General features: G+C 34.8%; 1 protein-coding gene across 3 annotated transcripts in view; it reads left to right on the top strand.

Annotated features, from left to right (window-relative positions):
- Positions 1-2,006: 2,006 nt before the first annotated feature.
- The window catches only part of LOC113075373 (choline transporter-like protein 5-B), a 28,200-nt gene continuing 7,464 nt past the window's right edge, over positions 2,007-22,742 (top strand). Inside the window, exons 1-14 of one of the 3 annotated variants that reach the window (XM_026248075.1) lie at positions 2,007-2,061; positions 8,828-8,876; positions 13,759-13,832; positions 15,053-15,137; positions 15,306-15,390; positions 15,506-15,634; positions 16,392-16,452; positions 17,051-17,174; positions 20,195-20,278; positions 20,367-20,479; positions 20,643-20,774; positions 20,916-21,015; positions 21,145-21,237; positions 22,564-22,651. In XM_026248075.1, coding sequence (XP_026103860.1) covers positions 2,043-2,061; positions 8,828-8,876; positions 13,759-13,832; positions 15,053-15,137; positions 15,306-15,390; positions 15,506-15,634; positions 16,392-16,452; positions 17,051-17,174; positions 20,195-20,278; positions 20,367-20,479; positions 20,643-20,774; positions 20,916-21,015; positions 21,145-21,237; positions 22,564-22,651 — 1,236 coding nt within the window. In that variant the 5' untranslated portion in view covers positions 2,007-2,042. Of the gene's footprint in view, positions 2,062-8,201; positions 8,470-8,827; positions 8,877-13,758; positions 13,833-15,052; positions 15,138-15,305; positions 15,391-15,505; positions 15,635-16,391; positions 16,453-17,050; positions 17,175-20,194; positions 20,279-20,366; positions 20,480-20,642; positions 20,775-20,915; positions 21,016-21,144; positions 21,238-22,563; positions 22,652-22,742 lie in introns of those variants that run through there. The other 2 variants (XM_026248076.1, XM_026248074.1) reach the window with 2 other exon arrangements.

Here is a 22,742-nt window from a genome sequence, read left to right as displayed (position 1 = left end):
TACTGCTTTGAAACAATCAGCATTGTAGAGCGTTGTATAAATGTGACCTGGCTGGACAAAAGTGTATTTATTTTGTATTAATATTTATCAGTGTGTTTCTATTTATTAGATAGCTTTGTTCATTATTCAATTTTTGCTTTATTTTGCCTACGGTGGAATGAACTGGGCCAGGCGGACTGGCAATTGTGTCTACCGTTAAAAAAAAGGCTGGCATGATGCCTTTGGTTCTAAAGATGCAAATCACAATTGCAGTATTCCAGGAGTCATATTCACACTCAACCACTGTCAATGTCTATGCTGTCTGCCCTTGTGACTCAAAGCTAAAGCTGGTGTCCTTGAGAGATATCAAAGCAGTTTCAACTCATTTCAGCAGGCACTGGCAGGATTTTTATGTTCAGATAGGAGCTGAGCAATACAACAGTGACTTGATGTGTGACACGATTTTGATATACTTTTGCATTTTGCCTTGTGAACAAATGGCCATGTGACTTTCACCTTCTCTTTAGTAGTTGTAGTGTTAAATAATGGTGCCAAGAATGCAACTAAGTAACCTAAAGTGAAATTCATCTATATCAAATGCCATTATCACACAATAAATTAGCATGATAGAACAACAGTTAAAGTGCTGTTCTCTGTTGTCATTAAGTAACAGGCGTCAATTAAAAGAGCCAGTGTGGTGAAAAAATAAGAACAGCTCTTTGATTAGATGTAGTAATGAAGCAGCCACGTGAAAGTAAAGCGTTTGAGCTCCAAGCCTCTTATATGAGCATATACCAGATATAACAGTTTTTTGGCTTGACTCAGCAAAACAGGAGTCTAAAAGGGAGAGAGTTTCCCACTTCACCAATCTGCTCTGTCTGTCACTGTCTTCACTTCGCCTGTCCATCTGTCCCTGACGGTTTACGTGTCTCGCTGTCTGTCACTCAGTCATCTGGCTTATATCTGTAATGACATCCAAGTTACATCTGCAGCATGAGAATATGATTGATGTGTTTTGATGGTGTCTACAGATTCATAAAAAAGTAATTTGAGAAATAAACTGTAATTAGTTCCTTTTTAATGTCTATTATTTTCTTTATAAATATTCTAAACTAATTATATTGATAGGACCTATAAATATAAGAAGTTATGTAAAATACATAATATAATTGTATAATTTTATTTCTAATTTATTTACAAGTTAAATTTTTAGATTCATACTGAATATATTTTTGGCAGCTTAATATTTACTATAGTCTATATCACATATTGAGTGTACTGTGTACTGACCAACTTTTGATTTATTAATCCCAAATATGGCAAAATGCCGTGACAATTCTGCGTTATTACAATAAATTCAATTTTTCTGAGTGGATTCTGTTATTCTGTAATAAAAAATATTTTGATATTTATTTATCTATTTGTGTATTGATTGAATAGCTTTACTTCATTTAATTCGATTCCCAGCCGTTTTCGATTGAGGTCACGATTGATATGCAGCATATTTTAGGACTTGTTTGTGACTTAATGCCACGGGGTGGGAACTCCAATGTTCTGGTAGGATGAAGAAAAAAGTAACAACACAGAGTTTCCATTCGACCAAACCCATGCTGTCTGCACCTGCGTGCCTTCCCAGGCTGTTCCTTATGGAGAAACCGTGAAAGAGGCTTGTGTTATAAAGCAAGGCCTGCAAGACACTGCTCTCAGTGTGTGAACTCATGTGTGTGCATGGAAAAAAGGCTTAGTGGAACCAGATTATGAGTAAAAGCGGTATAGCGGGGGAGATGAGACTTCCAGAAGCAGTTCAAGGAAGGAATTACTGTACCCTGCTACATCTGAAGTCAACAACCATGGCACATTTGGCTTGAGCTTTCTACAGAATGACAGTCGCCTTCTGTGCCAATTCATTCTAATGTATTCATATCAGCAGTAAAAAAGGGAGAGTGGGGGAAAACAGAATAAATCTCGTCAGAGTTGATGTTTGGGAAATGTGACTTCAAAAAGAAGACCTCAGAGGATTTTGACTGGAGCTCAATAGGACTTGCTGTGGAACAATATTCAGCATGACTGAACTACAAGGGAGTACGTTTGGTTTATATATTTGATTTATTTATTTTTTGACACTTATTTATAATTTATTTATACTACTACAGTCCAAAATTTCAGTGTCAGTTTTTTTGTATGTTTTGGAAACAAGTATCTTATGCTCTCCAAGGCTGCATTTATGTGGTCAAAAATATGCAAACAATCATGTGATTTTGTGGAATATTAGTATAATGTAAAATAACTGTTTGTTTCTGTGATCACAAAGCCTATTTTTTCAGCAATCATTGTTTTAGTCTTCAATGGCACATGATTCTTCAGGAATCATTCTAATATTTCATAATTTGGTGCTCAAGAAACACTTCTTATTCGAATGAATATTGAATACATTTTTGTGGAAACTGTGGTACATCTTAATATGAATAGAAAGTTCAAAAGAACAGCATTTATATATATATATATAATATATATAAAAAAAGTTTTTGCCTAACATCGTAAATGTTTAACTACTTATTTTTGATCCATTGAATGCATTCTTGCTGAGATAAAGTATTAATTTCTTTGTGTGCTATATATATATATATATATATATATATATATATAATATATATATATATATATATATATATATTTGTTATTTAGATGACATGACACTGTTTAAACTGAAAATGTACCCATTTACATAGATGTCAGTCTTAATTACCAAAATGCTAAATGGGGCAGGAAGGATGTTTGTAATTAAAGAAGGTGTCACCGTTGAAATTAGTGTCACTGAGGAAACCGTGCCTGTCTCGCTTGGTGGTAATTTAGTTTACCTGGAAAGGATTGACACCAGCTGTTCCTTAGCTACGGTTCAGCTGATGCAATTAAACCATGCAAACTGACGAACCACTCAGTCTGTTAAATGTCGGACAGATTATAAATGAGATGGAGAAGTGGGGATAAGCCGTTGATCTGCTGTCTAGGGCCGCTGTGATGTAAGAGGTGTCTCTGGAGACGGCCTGTTAGCGAGGCAACTTTATTGCCACTCTTTTCATTGAAGTCAAATCGCATCTTAGGGGAAATATAGTTCTTTTTATATTGACTGCTTGAAGGATTTGTATGTTTTTTGTATTCAGTGGTTAGGCAAGACCAGTAAATCTGTTCTTTAGTCTTTGCTTGTTAGTTTTGTTTGTTACTTGAGCTGTCATTTCATAAAACGCTTTCATTTGTTCTCTTAAATAAATCAAACTAAGGGTGGGTGACATGGCAAAAATATCACATCACATTTTTTATTTCAGAAATATCACTATTCACAATTTTATCACGTTTTTTTGTTCTGTTGATTTTACTATTTTGCAAGTAGTCTGGGCAGAACAGCCAAAATAATTTCCCTTTTTTTTAAAATAAAGCCTTTCAAGGTAACAAAGTATAAAATAGAAAAGAACGGCAGATATTTAGGCCAAAATGAGCAAAGATACAAATCTTTGTCTTTATTTTATCTTTGTTATTAAAAAATAAGAACAAACATACACATTACAAATAAAAATAATACAAATAAAACCAACAGTGCTTTATTTTTCAGGTACAGTAAGTGAATTTAGCAGTATTGAATTAACAAATATAAAAAGTTAAACCCTATATACATCAATTGCACATTTATTCTAGTGAAAGCAACCAAGTTCTCAGTCAAGAGCAGTGCATTGTTTTTATCTTTGTTTTTTGTTGTTTTATTATTAGGTTAAAAGAAAAGTTCATCCAAAAAAGAAAAATTCTGTCATCTGTCTGTCATAGTGTTTTGTTTTTATAGCATAATTTACTCACTCTCAGGTTCTTTTATACATGAATGAGTTTCTGTTTTCCATTGAACGTTATATTAAATTAAGTGGGCACCAGTGTTGGGTTTATGACTTTCAAAAAGTAATTAATTACTATTACTAATTACATAATATTTTGTTTAAATTATTTAATTATTCTGTCTGAAAAGCTTAGTTACCCAATAAATAAACGTAATTATTCAAATTGCTAATTTGGCTACATCTTAAAATCCATATAAACCTTAATAGAAATGTAATTCTTTATTCTTTCAATTTGAGTCAAACATAGAATAGTTTAGCCTTTTTAGCTTTAAAACAACTAATACTTAAACATTTTACAAAAAATGTAATCTTCTTTGGTTAACAAACAGAAATACTCTGAATAACAACATATCTGAATAACAAAAAAGCTTAAGAAAAGTTAAATAATGACAGAATTATAATTTTTGGGTGAACTATCCCTTTAATGACAGTCGGCAGCTTGTCTCTCAATTGTTTACTTTTACTTTAGACATAAGCAACTGTGTTTATATGTAAACCTTGTGTGCTTTTGACAGTATTAGCACCATCAGATGTTATACATAACTTCGTTCAGTAATAAGGCTATATTTGAAAGGCTTTTAGTGTGTGTGGTCTTCAGGTGTACGCACAGGAAAAGTGCATGCAAGCATATTAAATGTTTAACCGGCGAGGTTTTAAAGCAAATAATGTACTTCTGTGATTGTGAATAAGTGCAGTGTCCTAGGTCAGTGTAGTGTATAAAAGCACGGATGAGCTCAAACTTCACCCTGAGAACACTGCTTCAAATTATCCACCCACCCACATCTATATTTGATCATCACATTACAATGATTCTAACTCTTAGTTTTGCATGATTTTTAACCGCAGATTCAGTGACGTTAGAGGCTATTTGTTTATACCGCCCACACCACTACAAAATACTATTAAGAATACTAGAATCATTTTATTGTATTTTGTTGTGGCGCTCGTGTGTCCGGTACTGAACAGAACCCATTATAATCAGTGTTGCTGTCTACACTGGATGCAGCAAACTGATGCCTCATATATACCGATATACCGTGTCTGCGAATATTAAATTGCAAAAAGATGATTTAAATATGAATGTTGTGCATTTTCATTTGATTACCAGAAAATACACAACACAGTTTGTGTGAAAAAATATAATTATTACTTTTTCATTTTATATGTTTACATTTGTTCCTACATAAACCTACCGTGTTGGTTTAGCAGTAGCTTACTTGCCACACAGTTACCTCATTTAATTTCTTAGTTCAAGTTTTTTTTTTATATATTTTGTTGTGTTATTTAAGTTATTTATAATAAGTGAAGTGAAGTTTACTGTTGAGTGCACTGTTGTCAGACTCATTTTGAATAATAAAGTTTATTGTTAAATTTTTAAATACCCTGCCTTCACTACATAGGCCTATGTTTGTTGCATCATTATAAGTGTTTGATCACCACATTTGAGTTATCATTTGCTAAAAATGTGTTTATATGTGTATATATATATATTCTGTTTATGTAGGCTATATATTGTATTCTATGTACAGTACCAGTCAAAACTTTGGACAAACGAATGGGAAGTGTGTCCAAACTTTTGACTATACTGTACTATAATATAGCCTACACATAAAGAATATGTGTCTTTTATTCTCCCTAATATCGGTGTTGGCATCGGCCCCCCAAAAAACATATCGGTCAGGCCCTAATGTGAATGTATGTCACATTGTGCAGTATATTGACCCAGAGGCGCCACAACTGCAACTGATAGAATATGCGCTTTAACACAATACTATGATATTTCTCCAAAAGCAAATTGTGGAGACATTTTTATTGTCCAGTATTAAAAACCATCATATTGCCCTCAAACCATCCCAGCAACTTTCCTAGTTTCTTCATCATGGATGGCCTAAGGGTGAGTAAATTTTAAACAAACTTTCATTTTGAGAGCATTATTCATTATTCCATTCCATTATCCCTATTGATAATGTTTTGTAGTTGAGGGGCATATTAAAAGCATGTAGCAGCCACCGAGGAGGTGTTAATGAGTACCCTTCTGAAACCTATATTCAAACGGGACAGGACAAGGTAATGATAACATTGTTATTCCCATAATACCTCAGGGGCATTTTCCAGATGTCCTGACCTGTTTGTCTGCTGTCGCCTGACCACAGTGTCTTATCAGTTCTTCTTTTCTCTCTCTCTCTCTTTTTAATCTCATGTCTGCCAGTATTATTTATGTCTCTTTATCCTTCTTGTCTCTTGTTCTTTTTCTTCTGTATATAACTGTTTTCTTTTGTAAAATACTCTTTTCTCTGAGGCTCATAATTTCTTTGACTGTAAGTGTAACTGTGGTCACTGTAGGGCAGTAAACAGGAGAAATCCGTATCAGTTTGTCAAATGGTAGAAATGTTGGATAACATCTCTATTGCAGTTATGCTGTTGTAAAGTTGCAATGATGCAATGACATGAAAGTTTATCCTTTGCTTGCATTTATAAGCCTTGTCATTTTAAACTTTCAAGTGATTGTAAACTGTTCAAGCACAGTAACACATGAAAGATAACTCAATTCGGTTCTCGCATGCTGTTCTTTCAGGTCACAAACAAAGCACCCATTAAACAGCATATAAATGCTGAATTGAGGATCTTTTTGTTGTTTATTGCACTTAAACTGTCAGTTACACACATCAAAATGCCTAGCTTGGCTAGTTTTCACATAAACACAGTCCGTTTTGCATGTGAGTAAATTGGATCCGTACCTTAGGTCTTAAAGTGACCGTAATAAAATCACTCAGCTTTTGACTGAATAACTTTAGTTTAGCTTTAATATGAATTAGTATAGAATAGAGACAATTCTGTGTTTTATTTTTTATTTCGGTGGTGTTTTATTTCTCTTAGATAGCCTAGGTCAACCTACCTGCATGTTTTCTGATGTATTTATTTATTCTTTAACCCTTTAATTAGATCAATTACTGGCGTACATTTACAAGAAAATATTATTTTCAGTTTAGTCCGATGTGTTATTGCTTGATGATGAATTATTTGTGAGATTTACTAGCAGTTTCTGAGGAAACATTGTTTTTACTCCACTATTTCTTCCCAGAGTAGTTTGAAAGGAGTGGACATTCATTAAATTCACATTGTTTACAGCTCAGGATGTAGTTCAGGCCTCATGATAATAGAGACTGAGAAGCAGGGCTGACTACTGCTTATTGGAGCTCATCCAAAATCTTGTGTGTAGTTTTCCTTTCTTCTCCTTTGCCAAGGTCAAGAGGTCCAGAATGTTTTTGCAATTGGGTTTTTTTGATCACGAAGCCCAACCCACTTGTATGGAGAACAAACCTTATAGTTACCCATTTATGTCTATAAGGAAAATGAACTGTAGAATATTTTAATACAGAAATAGTCAATTTGAATGTTTTTGAAAGCAATTTTTTAAACAATGTATAGAAGACATATGTTTGGTTGTTTTGTATCAACCATTTATTTGCCATTCATATCACCGATTAAACAAAATTGCAATGTGATTGTTAGTTCCAGGCCTGCTTTAGAGAATATGCCATTCACACTCTTCATATCGGCCTTCTGATGCAATCATAAACAGGACATCATCATGATTGCATCATAAAGCTGCATTGTCTTTAAAAACTGCTTTAACCAGTCTAAGATGGTTTCCCAGGTTCCCATATCTTGGTCAGAGTTGTCTGTTAGCTGGCTTTATAGGGGTTTTGGGGACTTAAGAGCATATGAAATCAGATGGCCTTATACATATGGCATCATGATATCATAAAGCTGCAGTGGAACATAAAAAAACTGCTTAATCCTACCTAAGACTGCTTGTTGGTCTTAGCTACTTCTCCCAGCCTAATCAGGGTTGTCTGATGGCTGGTTTTATATGGGTTTTGGGGATCTAAAGTCATCTGAAAACCAGTTTAAACCAGCTAAGATGGCTTTTTTTCTTCCAGGATGGCATCACTGCCTGATCTTCAAACTTGGGCCACCTAGGCAGCAATCATCGTATGTGACAGCTGATGTCCATCTGCTCAGCTTGTTCAGATACACTGGCACAGATCCTAGCAGACCTACGTATTGGTCCTGTTCTGTCAAAATAAATTTAAGGATTTCATCTAGTAATTGTGTTAGTAGCACATTGGGATGTTAATTCCACTGAGATGAAAAGTGATTGTATGTTAAACCACATACAAACAGCACTTTCTAAGTTTGTGTGTGTTTGCGTGCAAAGCTTTGAGCAGGTGGCTGCATTGCTGTTGTCTCATTGTGTTTGGTGTGTCAGTGGATGCTACCAATCTGAGCCGCGAGACACCAGTTCTGTTTCCTTTGTGAGCGGGCGAGAGAGAGAGAGGGAGGATAAGGAAAGAGTGGAGAGTGGATAGTGAGAGAGCGAGGCAGATGGAAGCGACGCAAACGCCCACCAGGCTGATTTCTCTTCCACCTCCTCTCGCAAACACGCCTTTGTGTGTAATGATTAACCGATGGGAGAAAGGCGAGAAGATAGCACCTCATAGGAAGTGACACACGCAGAGCAACATTATAAAAACACACAGTGTCTTCATTCAGAGAGAAGTGAACATGACCGGACCAAAAGGAGGTTACTACAAAGCAGAATTGGGTAGGAACTTACTGTAAATACTTTGACGAGGGGAAATGTCACTCTGTGAGCTTGATGTCAAAATTACCCAATGTGTTTCGAACTGTGGCAGGTACATTCCTTTGTTTGCCTGTGCTTTGCCTTTGCTCTTTGTTATGAGGCTGTTCAGACCTACTTGATCGATTTCTTTGTTTACTCAACATGGTGGTGACATCGTTTTGCATTGTTTCATTGTGGGCTTTTTCAGAAATCAGTTAGTTTGTTTGCTCTTTGACTTGATCTGCCGCTTATGAGAAAATCTACTAACATGGCTCCTAACAAGAATAGATCAAATTCTTAGGTTTAAATGTGATTTTGACACTTTGTTCTTGCATTACAGGGGAGCCACACAAGTTTGACCCCACATTCAGAGGACCTGTTCACAACAGGTAGAGTAAATCTTACTTCCTTGTGATATTTTGTTCATTTGAAGCCACATGTATCACATGATATACACGTATACATATTATTATACATATTATTATTATTATTATTATTATTATTATTATTATTATTATTATTATTGGTATTCTATTTGAATATTATGTCTAATCAAAAAAAAAAAATATATATATATATATATATATATATATTATATATATATATATATATATAAAATTATAAAATTTACATGACACAATTAATTGATTTTCAATGAGCGAAAAATTTTTATATATCTAAAAGGAAACTTCCTATTGTTATAAATGAAGAAAATTCTGACTTCCCATTGTTTTAAATAAAGCCAGTTCTAAGTACTATTGACTAAGCTTACAACTTAACATCTGGGGACTGTTTCATAAAACAAGTTCACCAAATTAGCCAGTCTTATATCATTAGACTGCAGTTAGTCTGACTTATTGTCACTTGATTTAGTTCCATGAAGCAAATTTCCCATAGCTCAAGCTCAGTCACTCTGGAAACTTCTGCTTGGAATATAACCTGGGCTGCATTTTCCAAAAGCATCGTAAGCTGGTTGGTTTTAGGAAGTCTGTGATGTACTTAAGCTTACAGTGCTTTTGGGAATTGCAGCCCTGGTCCAGGGTAGGCTAACTGGCAGGCTAAACTGAGCTCCTCTAATGCTGACCAATAGGAATGCATGGATGTTTCCACTGTCTCTCTCACATAATAATTTCACTTTATTATCAGTTCAATAATGAAAGTACTCAGAAAATGCAACTTAAATAATAAATAAAATAAATAAAAAATGTAGACTACAACCATCTATTTAATGTATTGTGCCCAAGATTTAATGAAATTGTTTTAAGATGAACACATTTTAACACGGTTGCTACTTGTGCATTCAGTTGATCGGCAGTTTCTTGCCGTGCAGACTTTCTCGGGTTTCATGAATGATGTACCTTTTATGATTATTAGTACAACATTAAAACGTTAAAATCTAAAGTTGCTCTTTAAAGCATTAAAAACACTAATTTAAAAGTTAAAATCACTAAATTAAAAATTTAAATAAATAAACTGACTACATTTGAACTGGTGAGAGGAATACGTATTAACTATTTGAGCTATTAATTAGGATTGTATTAGCTATCTTAAATTTGATTTTCAGTTACTGCTAACATTAAAAATACAATAATTTGTAGGTCTAAAATCCTACATGTCTAATTTAATGTCCAACAAAAAAATTATATTTTATAAACATTTATATATTTTATAAAACGAAATATATATATTAAAAATATAAATATTCTTGGAGGGGTCTAAAAAGTAGAAATGAATTAAGAAAAGATGAATATTAAATATTTACTTCTGACAATATTTATTTATTTATTTTTATTCCTCTCTACTTTTTAGATCCTTTAAAAAAATGTTATATAATTCCCCCAAAACTACAGCTAGGCCAGAAACAAACACATATGCACCTTCATAGAATTGTCTTTTGATTTGTCCTGATTTGCTTGTGTCTGTTATTGATAAAAATATTGACTTTATTCATGGACCTGTCACTCCGCTGGCCTGTTTCTCGCTCTGATCCAGAGCTGCTGGTGGATCAATGGTTAGTTCGCAGTGATAGCGGACAGCACAGCTTTCACCCCACAGGAGCAGAGAAATCAATTACTGTTGCTCACATGTCCAGAGCTTTTCCTCATTAACATTCAAACTCAATAGGATTCAGCAGATTGTGAGGTAATTCTGCTATTATTGGACAACAAGCCATGGGTTTTTAATGTATTTTTGTTGCTCTCAATAGAGAGTGGCCGTCACAGCTTGCAACCCAGCATGTTTCTAATAGGGCTTTCCTTTGCTTTTACCGTATTTATAAGGCCCAGCTACTGCTAATTAGGGTTGGCTGATGTAAAACACTTAACATCTCTGTTGGGTTAGCACAGCATGCAGTACTTCGCTGTGCTATGTTTGCTGTAATGAGATGCCACAGTCCACGTCACAGCTGACCCAGTTATCATAGTGGCTCAGTAATAAATTGATAAAGTTTTTTTAGTTGTTTGTTGTTTATTAAACCTAGGACTATGATTTATAGAAGAGATTAAATTATTTTTAGTTTTATTTTTTCTTGGAGCACAATAGGAACATTTTCTTCACTCAGACATTTTCTATACAACAGCAGTTTATAGTGATCACATCATGTCTAACTATAGAACGCACCATTAAAGTCCATACGACTTCAAAATTCCGCATTTGTACATTCAATAGCAAATACTTAAACTAATAACAAAACATACTTCAGAGCTGATTCAGAAGCACCAGATTGTCATAGCAAAGTCAGAATAACCTCCTCTCCTATAGGGTTGGGCCGATAGATGATGCCATCGTCCATCGCCGATTGCTGATAGACATCACGAAGTTGCACCGGCATCGTGATGCCTTACAAAATTTGAGTGCACGGATTGGAAATTCGTGGTATAGGATAGAACATTCGAACCAGAAAGACAGCTTACATTTGACTAAAAGGTTTTTGTCTCTGTGTTCAACTAAAGTGAAATAATGAGCATATGTCCAATTTGAGACACTCGTTTTGCTCTCGCCTTGACTCGCAATGACTGCCGTGCATACTTGAATAAACAGAAACACGCCAACGGTGCATCTTTGTGTTTACAGTGGTTGGCATCCACCAATCCTACAATGCGTCGCTGCTGCAAACAGGTTAGGCTGTAGGCTACACTTCAGCCAAAAATGTGGTAACGGAGTTAATTTATTAAAAAGGTAATGTGTCACAGTATTAGTTACTGTCAAAGCAGAGTCTTGTGTTTGATATAGAGTATCTCCTTGGATTTGAGACTTTAGTCTTTGCAACTTTACAGATCTTCTTTATGTACCAAGGGCTTGTAACACTCCAAAGAGAAAGAAAAATTGAAATCGCATCATATGACCCATTTAACCCTTTTGACTTAATGATCTGGTTGCAGCTTTTTACTACAAATTTTGGTCTGTTCCTCAGTCATAGTTTGTATTTTCAAAAACAGAATAACCATACCTGTAAATAAGTTTTTTTGTTTTGTTTGTTGGCTACTTTTCCACCAGTCCATTAACACTGTATCTCCATAAATATCACCCAAGCTGTATTGCATTGAATGTCACTGACTCCCAGTAACATGTCAAATCCGCACCTTTGTGTGAAATTGGCCCAACGCAACCACCCACTCCCCATCTGTGTTGAGCAGAATTTAAATATAGCTCAGTGAACGCTGTTACAGATGACACTGTGGGTTTGTAGCTCTTGTGTTTGTAGTTTACACATCAGACACGTCACTCATTTCTACTGTCCTCCACATTAGCTGTCCACTCAAAGCTGCTGTATGCTGGGGGTTAGCCAGATTTAGTTTAGTGCAGTCAGAACTGCACAAGACTGAAGTTTACTGTCCTACTGAACTGTATGGCTACGTCCCAATAAGCATACATACACTCTGTCTGCACTACAAGTATATACTTATGAATGTTTAGTATGATTAGGACACGTTACCACAATATACAGTTGTGTCTCAATGCTACAGACCTCCTGGCTTGTGTCTTGTTACCATCTAACTAACTCATTTTTTTTAAAGTTCACTGTTGCTAGCTTCCGAGTTCTTTTTTTAAAACTACTTTCAGATGTTCATCCATGCATTTAAGTACTTTTAAATAGAGTATATCATCTGGGCATTTCTAGCTTAGTATGTTTAGTGTATTATAACTTAGGATGGACTTCCAGTATAAATTTAGTTTTTCCTTTTTTTTTTTTTTTTTTTTTTTTTTACCGTAATAGTATTTATAAATGTTTGTAATTAGAGTTTATTTTTATATTTTATATTTTCAGTTTTTCCTTTTTTATTTATTTATTTTTTTTAGAACTTCAACTTCAACTTTTATTTCAGGTAGTTGTCAATGCAACATTTTTCACTTTTATTCATCTCATATTTACACCGCCTTTCAAAAGTTTTGGATCAGTACTATTTTTTTTAAATACAGAAAATAACTGTTATATTGTGAAAATATATTATTGCAACTTGTAATATTAGCTTCCTAATTTAATATACTTTTAAAATATATTATAAAATGTATTTCTGTGACGCAGCACTGTCATCACCAACTACTTCAGTGTCACCAGTCTTCAGTGTCACATGATTCACTTTAATATGCTGATTTATTATCAGTGTTGAAACTGAAACTATTTTTTGGAACCTGTGATACTTTTTCTTTGATTCTTTGGTGAATAAAAAGTTTAAATAAAGCTTAAAAAGCATTGTACTGATCCCAAACTTTTGAACGCCATTGTTTATATACAGTATATAATATATATTTCATTTCATTTAATGATGTCAGTTTTTAATAGTTTTAGTATTTAGTAAACAGTAACTAAATACTAAGTACCTGTGCTACTTGCATACAACTTTGGATGAATAATATGGAAATGAGGATGAAGCACATCTGTTAATCTTTTCTGTTGCCCTGTTCTGACCTCAGCCTGATTTCCTCTGTCTGCAAAGCTGCTATTTAGTTGGTTTCAGCTAGTAGATTGGCACCCAAAAATGGGTCACAGGACTGTTCTAATGGGGTTACAGTGAGCAGGGAAAAATGATCACAAATACAGTATATGTGTGTGTGTGTGTTTTAACACACTGTGATAGTGGATAATTTTATTTTATTTCTATATTTAGAGTTCACAAAGTTTTATTTGACAACATTTGATTAATTAGTAATATGTAATTCATTAACTTATTCATGTACTTACTGAAACGCCATTATGAATGTAGTGTGATTTATTCATTTAGCGCTCACATCCTCTCCCTTACATTCTCTTTTCTCACATTCCCACTGCAGGGGCTGCACAGACGTGCTTTGCTGTGTGATCTTTGTCATCGTCATCCTCGGTTACATCGTTCTGGGAACAGTTGGTGAGTTACACTCATTAACGCGTGCTTCAGCAGAGAGGGTTGCGTAATGCTGCTCATGAATCCAGCGCTATTAAGCAGCCAAATAGAAGCGGCGGGGGAGCGTCAGTCATAAACCGCAGCCTAATGCAGTGTTGTTATGTTCAGTTACACTCCCTTCACCGTATGTGGCTGTTTTCATAAGGACAGTCATTTAGTCCATTCTCAAAAAAGCAAGAGGACTCACACGAACCCATTCATTCACTGTGACATTTGATCAGTTACATCATTTGTGGTTTAAATGTGGAGTCTGTGGTTAAAACAGTCACAGGCTCTTCTCTTGTGCCGTTTCTGGGAGACTCACAGCTTGCCGACTGTTGGATCTGTTTGTGTCGGAAACATGCTGCCTGGGATTGTTATAAATATAAATAAATTCGCCCTCCAAAAAGTTCTAGGATCTAATTTTAAAAACAAATTTGAATGATATCTGAAAGATAGTATGACATATAATGACAGATTGGAGAAATGGCTGCATAAAATTCGGATTTGCCATCACCGGAGTAAATCACATAGTTTAAAATATTAATTTTAAATGTAATTTATATTATATAAACTGTACCAACTATGCATATTGGGTCTGTGTAGTGTAAGGCTCACCGTTTCTCCCACAGTGCTTTTTATTCCTCATCTGCTCTGGCCTTATCGGTTTATTCCTGACAAGGCTAAATTAATACGACTGGCTTTTCTGTTGCCCTTTGAAGTGCACTGACAACTCATGTGACCGTTTAAGGATCAGGGTGAAATTCTGTGACCCTTGAAGCTTAAATTCACTTTTCAATGCAGACTTGAGTGGAGAAAATTAAATCATTATCAGGCAGAATCCTTCTCTACAGAGCTGTAGTGTGTTCGATTCTCCCTGGACTCAAATCACTCGTATTCAATTACATAAAGAGCCTCTTATGCTCCGAATTAAATAAAGAGGTTTCACTTTATTTTTAGTTTGTTTTTCATGCACCTGTACATGTTTGTTCTCTTTGCTTCTGCCTGTTCCTTCTTAGCAGGAACAGTGGGTGTAGTTTCAGTGTTGCCATAAATACTGAGGGTTGCTGGTGCATAATAAGATTTTTTTTTTCTTTTTTTAATTACAGCAGGTCTTTGAAATGCATGAAAGTTGAATTGCATGTCTGGTAAACTTATTTGAGAAACATGATTCAGATGATATGACTTGTGCTATGTTTTTTAAGCTTGGATGCATGGGGATGCCCGGAAAGTGGTCTACCCGACAGACAGCTATGGGCAGTTCTGTGGGCAGCAGGGTACTCCGAATGCGTGAGTATGAGCCAGAGACAAACTGAGGTGTTAATGGTGTTATACTTTAATTAATAAATTGCATAAAATATTTACAAGTAATCTCATACTTAATATATTAAGTATGAGATTTATTAGATTTTTATGTTTCAAAGGTGGATTGAAACACCTTCTGTTTCTCCCCCACAGAAATAAAGCCATATTATTTTACTTCAATATTTTGCAATGTGCCAATCCTACAGTCCTCATTAACCTCCAGTGCCCTACAACTCAGGTAATACATGCACTATTTGCAAACCATCTGTCATTCTCTCGAAGCTGGAATGTTCTGTGTTTAGCACTGGCTTGTTTTGTAACTGATGCCTCTCTTTCTCTCTTATTCACCCCAGCTGTGTGTATCCAAGTGCCCAGACAGATTTGCCACATACATCGACATGCAATTAAACTATAGACGCAATAAGAGCTACTGGGATTACTACAAGCAATTCTGCAAGCCGAGCTTCAACAATCCTGATAAGGTGCCATGTGGAAACTAGAGAGTATCTGCAAGAACCAAAACTTTGTAAAAATTCAGTGATCATCACATGCACAACGAAGTCTGAAAACCCTTGAAACAGGGTTTCCATAGCCGTGAATTTGTACGATTTTATTTTCTAGTTCTGGAAAAGTCACGTAAATAAATACCATCTTAAAAGTAAATTTAAAAGTAAAGTGAATGTCTTATTTGTAAGCAAATCTTTCTTGAAGATGGTTATTTTTTTAATTTGTTGGGCCGGCACATAAATGAATAAATAGTTTTTTAACTCATTGATTTAATAATTAATTAAATATGAAACAATATATTAATAGTTAATAGAATAATCGTTATCCAGTAATCACAAACTACTTGAAAATTCATAGAAATTCGTAAATTAAAAGCGGGAACCCTTTTATGTCTAACAGGAATATTATGCCAGTTATGGTCAGATACATGAGCATTTTTGATGACGATGGTTCATCTTAGCAGGCCGATATGTCACAATTGTACACAACAGCGGGCACCCACATTTCTTTGCGTGTCAATGCGTAAATGTACCAACGCAAACCATCAATGGTCTGATTCTGCTTAGTCACTGGATTTTCACACATTCTCACACATCCATATTTAGAAGCGCACATGGTAACTGTGTTTGAGCCAGGCCTGACATGCTGGAGAAATACTGTAGAGAGCAGCATGAATATTTTTTTACATTTTTTTTTTAAATGTATTTTCTTTTTTTCTTTCTCATTTGACAGTCGGTTTCTCTGGTGCTTCAGGATGAAGATTGTCCCTCAATGATTGTGCCAAGTAGACCATGTAAGTTTTTATTTTGTGAGGAATTTATAGTCCAAACAATGCTTTCTGTGCTGGTATTTTTCCTTATAATTGCCTGTCTTGGTGCCAAATTTTTGTTAAAATGTATATGCACACCAACGTTAATAATGTATTTAGAAGTTTAAGGAATGAGCGACTATCTAGACAAAGAAACGGCAATGTTTATGGGTATAAGTAAGTTCAATTTAATTCATGTTAGAACTTGTTTATGTGTAATTCAAAATATACAAATAAAAGATTTAACTTGAATATCAGGAGATCGTGAGTTTCAGTTCAGGCCACTGGATCGCTTTGAAGCCATCATTTGTGCTTTAATGTAAACATTGTGAATTATATAAGATATAGAAAAAGAGAAGAAGTCTCTGCCAAGGCTGTGAAGGTCACTGCATCCTCTCAATATCAGCAGAGGAGGCACAGAATGATAACAAACCCTCGGATAGCTGCTGCTTATCACCTCTCAGGAATTTAGACCTTGAAGATAAACGAGCAGACAGACACAAAACATGTCCTCAACAGCTTCTAAATACTTCAAAATTAATTGGGATTTCAATTTTTTCGTTCTTCTTTGCTGTTCCATCAGTTCTCCAGAGGTGCTTTCCTGATTTCATCACCAGAAATGGAACATTAACTGTTGCCAACAAAACAAGCTTCAAGGATGGACACGGTAAAACCAGAAGTGTCGTCGATTTGAGAGATGCAGCAAAGTAAGTTCACTTATTAGTAGTGCTTAGTGCATAGCACCCATATAGAATACTGGTAAAAGGTCTGTATGGCTTTAAAATTGCTTTGATTGAGAGTAACACGGATAGGACGACTAGTTAGGCAAAACTAAAACAAAATTATTCAAATGTTGTTATATAATGCCTCCAAACTATCTAATTTACTTGCGTAATTATGTGGCATATAATTTAAAACCTGTGCTAGTTTCACTCCGCAGTCTCTGTCTTCTTCCATAATAAAATAATTTCATCTCAAATCAATGTTTCATGTATAATTATATATTTATTTGGTTTAAGTAGCTGTGTTTTAGGTGGGATAATATACAGTCAGTCGGTTACCCATGCAAAATAAGCCCCTTCAGAGTCTCGTTTACCTTGTCGGTGCTTATTTTGAGGTAATAACTGGCTGACTATATGTTATCCCATAAATAAGAGTCTAAAAATATCTTCTGGCCTGCATAAAATCGCTCAGCTCTTCCTAATTAGATATAATGATTATTAATTAATGAATGCTCTTCTGAAGGAGCTCTCAGTTTCCATTTGAGTTGTATGAGTCAGAGTTTAAGTGGGTGTACGCTACCGTTCAAAAGTTAAGGGTCGGTAAGATTTCGACAGGATTCTTTGATGAATAGAAGATTCAAAGGAGCATTATTTATTTGAAACAACTTTTCATTTCATATTATGCATGTTTTACTTGTTGTTATTATTAATTTCATGTATTCTTGCTGAAAGAAAAGCTTTAATTTCTTTTTTTTTTTTTTTTTTTTTTTACTGACCCTAGACTTTTGAATGGAAATATCTTGCATCTTAATATTAAAAATATGTGTATTTGTACAAATACAGCAGGCAAACAAATAGTACTGTTATTTCCAACATTTCTTCCTAAATATACTGTCTTTCCATCCAGGCAAGAGAGGACAGTTTTATCTGGGTATGACATTTGGGCTTACAAAAGGTCAGAGAGAATCTGGCCTTTTAAGCAAATAAGTCAAGCTGTGCATGTTCGCATGAGTTTGCTGCTGCCATAATAAAACTGATTTTAAACACCTGGGGTGAAAGGTCACACGGCGTGTTTTCTTATTTTGGCAGGCAGGTTTCTTGTAACTAGTTTGCAAGACAATGTTCGCACAGGATGTGTTCTTACGTCTTTGACATCACATCTTGGTAATATTAGTTTAAAGTATTTTAGCTTTTTTCCATCTAGCTGTTTTTTTAATGCAAGAATGTGTTCTGTGTGAACAGGACTAGTATAACAACCCTAACAATTGTACTTTTGGATTGAGTTTCACTCACAAAAACAGACACTTTTATACTCTAATCTGCAGATGCTTTTTGCAACTCTTCACCTGATTGCAGAAAGCCAAGGTTTTTGCCTCATGTGTGTCTTTTGTAACATGCTCAATGCTTCTTTTTTTTTGTAGCAAAGTTACAGCTATGCAGCAAGGAACAGAAAGGTCTCTATTTCTTGTCAGCTTTGAAACTCGACCTTGTCCTTTGCTTATCTTTGAACTAACCTCCCTCACCGCATTTTCTGCACCTGCAGCCTCTCAAAGAATCTGTAGAACAGAAAAAACACATCCGTGTGTGTTTTTCCCCTGAGGTCACTGACAAAATCCCTCTGCCTTTCAGATGTCTCTCTGCTGAAAGAGCTTTTTAAGAATATAATGGCAAAAATAAGTGAGGAAGATGTGATTTAATGTCATCGCAAGGTCGTTTTGAACACATACTACACTGATCGTGTTTTCAGCAAGGGAAAACTTAGTGTGGGAGTTTAAAATGCAGATGTTAAAAATGGGACACAGAGCTCTTCTCCATTCACCTAATGCTTCGCTATAGGGAAGCACGCTTTTCATCAGCATTATTCAAAGAACATTTATCAGTTTGATGAAATTAGTTAGCTGTTTTCAGTATAGTGCAGCTTTCCAGCAGCAGGCTGCTTTCTCCAGCAAGTAGTGATGAAACATGACAATGCTGGGTTGTTGTTTTTTTGCAGACTCATGCTCCCATATGAATCATTCATGATTCTTTGAGTTCCTGCGAAGGTATCTGCACTGAATTTTTGTAGCAGTGTACAGCTATTCTACTTTTTTCCCCCTTTACAACAAGTATACAAAATTATAGCTAAGTATTGATAACTGCATTCATTTAAAAAGTAACTTTAATGTAGTTTAACCCAACTTTAAATTGAGTAGCTTTTACTGTGGTTCCTTTCCAATCAGACCAATCACTGCAGATTAGCGTCAAGCAAAGGAGGGGTTTGGAGAAATTAATTGTTGAGCAAATAGTTTGGGAGTCACTGAGCAAATAATGTAAAAATAAATGCATATTATAAGACATTTAATGTGTTATTTTAACCTTGCATGCATGTCGACCTGTTCATGGGGACGCCCAAAACCAAAATATGACCTTTTATTACCCATAACTGGGGCACTTTAAAAACATTCCAATGGTAGTTATGTAAAAGCACTTTTCTCATCATAGACTTACATACAGTAGAATACACACTATATTCATTTTAGTTTGGCCTGAGTAAAAATGAGACTGAGTGGGATAGAAATAAAGTTGTTTTTCCTAAACATTTCAGCTAAACGAAACATTTTTTAAAACATTCGATGTCCAGTGACCTTTCAAACAGTACAACATTGTACTTATGTACAATATAAAAATATCAAAGCATCATTTTCAGCTGTGTCAGATTCACTAACTTTGACTACGGTACATTCTTTAACCCTTCACCTCCACTGTGCATGAAAAACGTGGCTTTTTCATGAAAGGAGGACGCTAGAACAAATCTGATGTTTACACCGGTAACACTTGTGAAACATCTGGTAACACCTGTGTGAAACATCAACCTGACCACTGTAGATCTATAATAACCAACTGTACTGTAGTGTGCTATTGCTTCTTAGTTTAATGAAGAAAGGACTGTATAAGGCATGTTATAAACTGCTCTGTACGGTCACTAGAGTTGACTGTTTTTGATGGTTTTCTGTGCTCGTTTACAGTGGCATCACCAGCCTGTTGGATGCAAAGGAGGTGGGCGTCAAAATCTTTGAGGATTACGCCAGCTCCTGGTTTTGGATCCTAATGTATGTACAACCTCAGTGTTTCACCTTTAAGAAATTCAACAGATAGATGCAGTGTGGCTGATACAGTGTGCTTCATGGGTGTTTTCAGTGGTCTGGTGATAAGTATGCTGGTCAGTCTGATCTTCATTCTGCTGCTGAGGTTCACTGCTGGCGTCCTCTTCTGGATGGTGATCTTTGGGGTCATCGTGGCTGTGGGCTATGGTTGGTGATGATAAAACTGCAAAACTAAACTCTTATTTACTAGACTTTAAAATTGTACTAATTATAGGGATGGTTTACCCAAAAATAAAAACTATATAATATACACTTGGATGAATGCTCTGCACTATGGGTTCAGTTTCTGTGTCCTGACTGTCCCTTACAGGGATATGGCATTGTTACTGGGAGTACAGTTCACTCAAGGGGAAGCCCAGCTCTGACATCACCATCTCAGACATCGGATTCCAGACTGACTTCCGGGTTTACTTGCAGCTGACTCAGACCTGGCTCATATTCAGTGAGTTATTCTAATATATGAGTGTTTGTAGTGAAGTTTGATTTAGATAATGCATCTCAAGCCAAGCAATGCAGCTGCACTGTCAAGCTGATGAAAGTTCAGTTTGATGGAAGTGACTGACAGCTTGATGTTTTACCGCAGTGATCTCCTTGGCTGTCATTGAAGCTATCATCATCTTAGTACTGATATTCCTGCGGAACAGAGTTCGTATTGCCATTGCTCTTCTAAAGGAGGGCAGCAAGTAAGTTTCTTTCTGCCTGTCTTTCTCTATTTTTCTTCTGCTTAATGGTGGTGCTTGGAAAGAATGGAAAAACGCCTGAAACAAAGCTGTCAAATGTTGTTTTATACGTTATCTCTCTCTTTCCTACAGGGCTATCGGCTGCCTCATGTCAACACTGTTCTATCCCATCATCACCTTCCTGCTTCTGGCTCTTTGTATTGCATACTGGGCTGTTACAGCTGTGTATCCAAATTTTAAATTCATTTGAATGCTGAATGAAATTTAGTACTTCTTAATTTTAAGTGGAAATATGTTAATATTTGTGTGTGTGTGTGTGTGTGTGTGCATGTATGTATGTATGTATGTGTGTATATATATATATATATAGTGTATTAAGAAGAGATTATGTTCCATGAAGATATTTAGAAAATGTCCTACCATAAATATATCACCATTAATATATCTTAATTTTTATTAGTTGTATGCTTTGCTAAGATCTTAATTTGGACAACTTTAAAGACAATTTTCTCAGTATTTAGATTTTTATTTTTTATTTTTTGCTCCCTCAAATTCCAGATTTTCAAATAGTTGTATCTTGTCAGATCCTAACAAACCATACATCAATGGAAAGCTTGTTTATTCAGCTTTCAGATGATGTATAAATCTCAATTTAGAAAAATTTACACTTAAGACTACTGTATATATACAGGTCCATCTAAAAAACAATGTGTATATCGTGGGGGAAAAAAAACTTTGAAATATTTTACATGTAATGAAACAGGAATACATAAGTGTATTTTTCTTTTTTTCATTTTAAATTCCTAAGTTACAAAAATTGTATATATATATATATATATATATATATATATATATATATATATATATATATATATATATATATATATATATATATATATATATATATATATATATATATTTATATGTGTGTGTGTGTGTGTGTATATATATATATATATATATATATATATATATATATATATTAGTACAGATGTAAAATAATATTTGTTTCAAAATATGTTTAATAATTTATTTTTTAAATGTAAAATAATTAAAACCTTTGGTTAATAATTTAAATAATTAAACTTTTTTTGGTTTAATACGTTTTGTTTTAATGCACGGCATTGGGACAAAACTAAATCTTGAAAAAATCTTAAAGATAATGGTGACTATCTCGAAATTCATACTATTTTTCTTGTAATTCTGATAGTTATTAGATGTACAGTATAAACAGACTTTGTAGCAGTTCTGAAAAGAAAATTGTGAATTGTTTGTTATATAAACTCACATTTGCTAGACAAAATTGTCAGAATTGTGAAACAAAAAGTAATTATTTTTTATTACATGGCACAAAAAAAAATGATGAGATAACTGTAACTGAAAATGTAAACAGAATTGCCCTATTTTTTCATTCTGTGGCAGAAACCAGCTTTCATACAAGATTTATAGGAGCAGTCTTTATTTTAGCAGTTACATTAGGTGGCACAGATATTACACACTTTAGCTTTAGCTCGTTTGTATTGTATTTTCCTTAACCACAACTTCTTTCAGTTTCCTGGCTTCATCTGGTGACGCGGTATATAAAGTAATGTCAACGCGACCTGACTGCAAGTATACCAACCTCACCTGTGACCCAAAGGTAAGAACCAACCCTCCTGTCATCTGTGATCATCTAAGATACACAGTGTATAGGATTCATAAGGGATATTAAATCCCTTATATTGATTCAG

Source organism: Carassius auratus, unplaced genomic scaffold, assembly GCF_003368295.1.
Source record: "Carassius auratus strain Wakin unplaced genomic scaffold, ASM336829v1 scaf_tig00016945, whole genome shotgun sequence".
NCBI lineage: Eukaryota > Metazoa > Chordata > Actinopteri > Cypriniformes > Cyprinidae > Carassius > Carassius auratus.
Note: the sequence above shows the minus strand (reverse complement) of the source record. Positions and strands in the feature narration are given on the sequence as shown.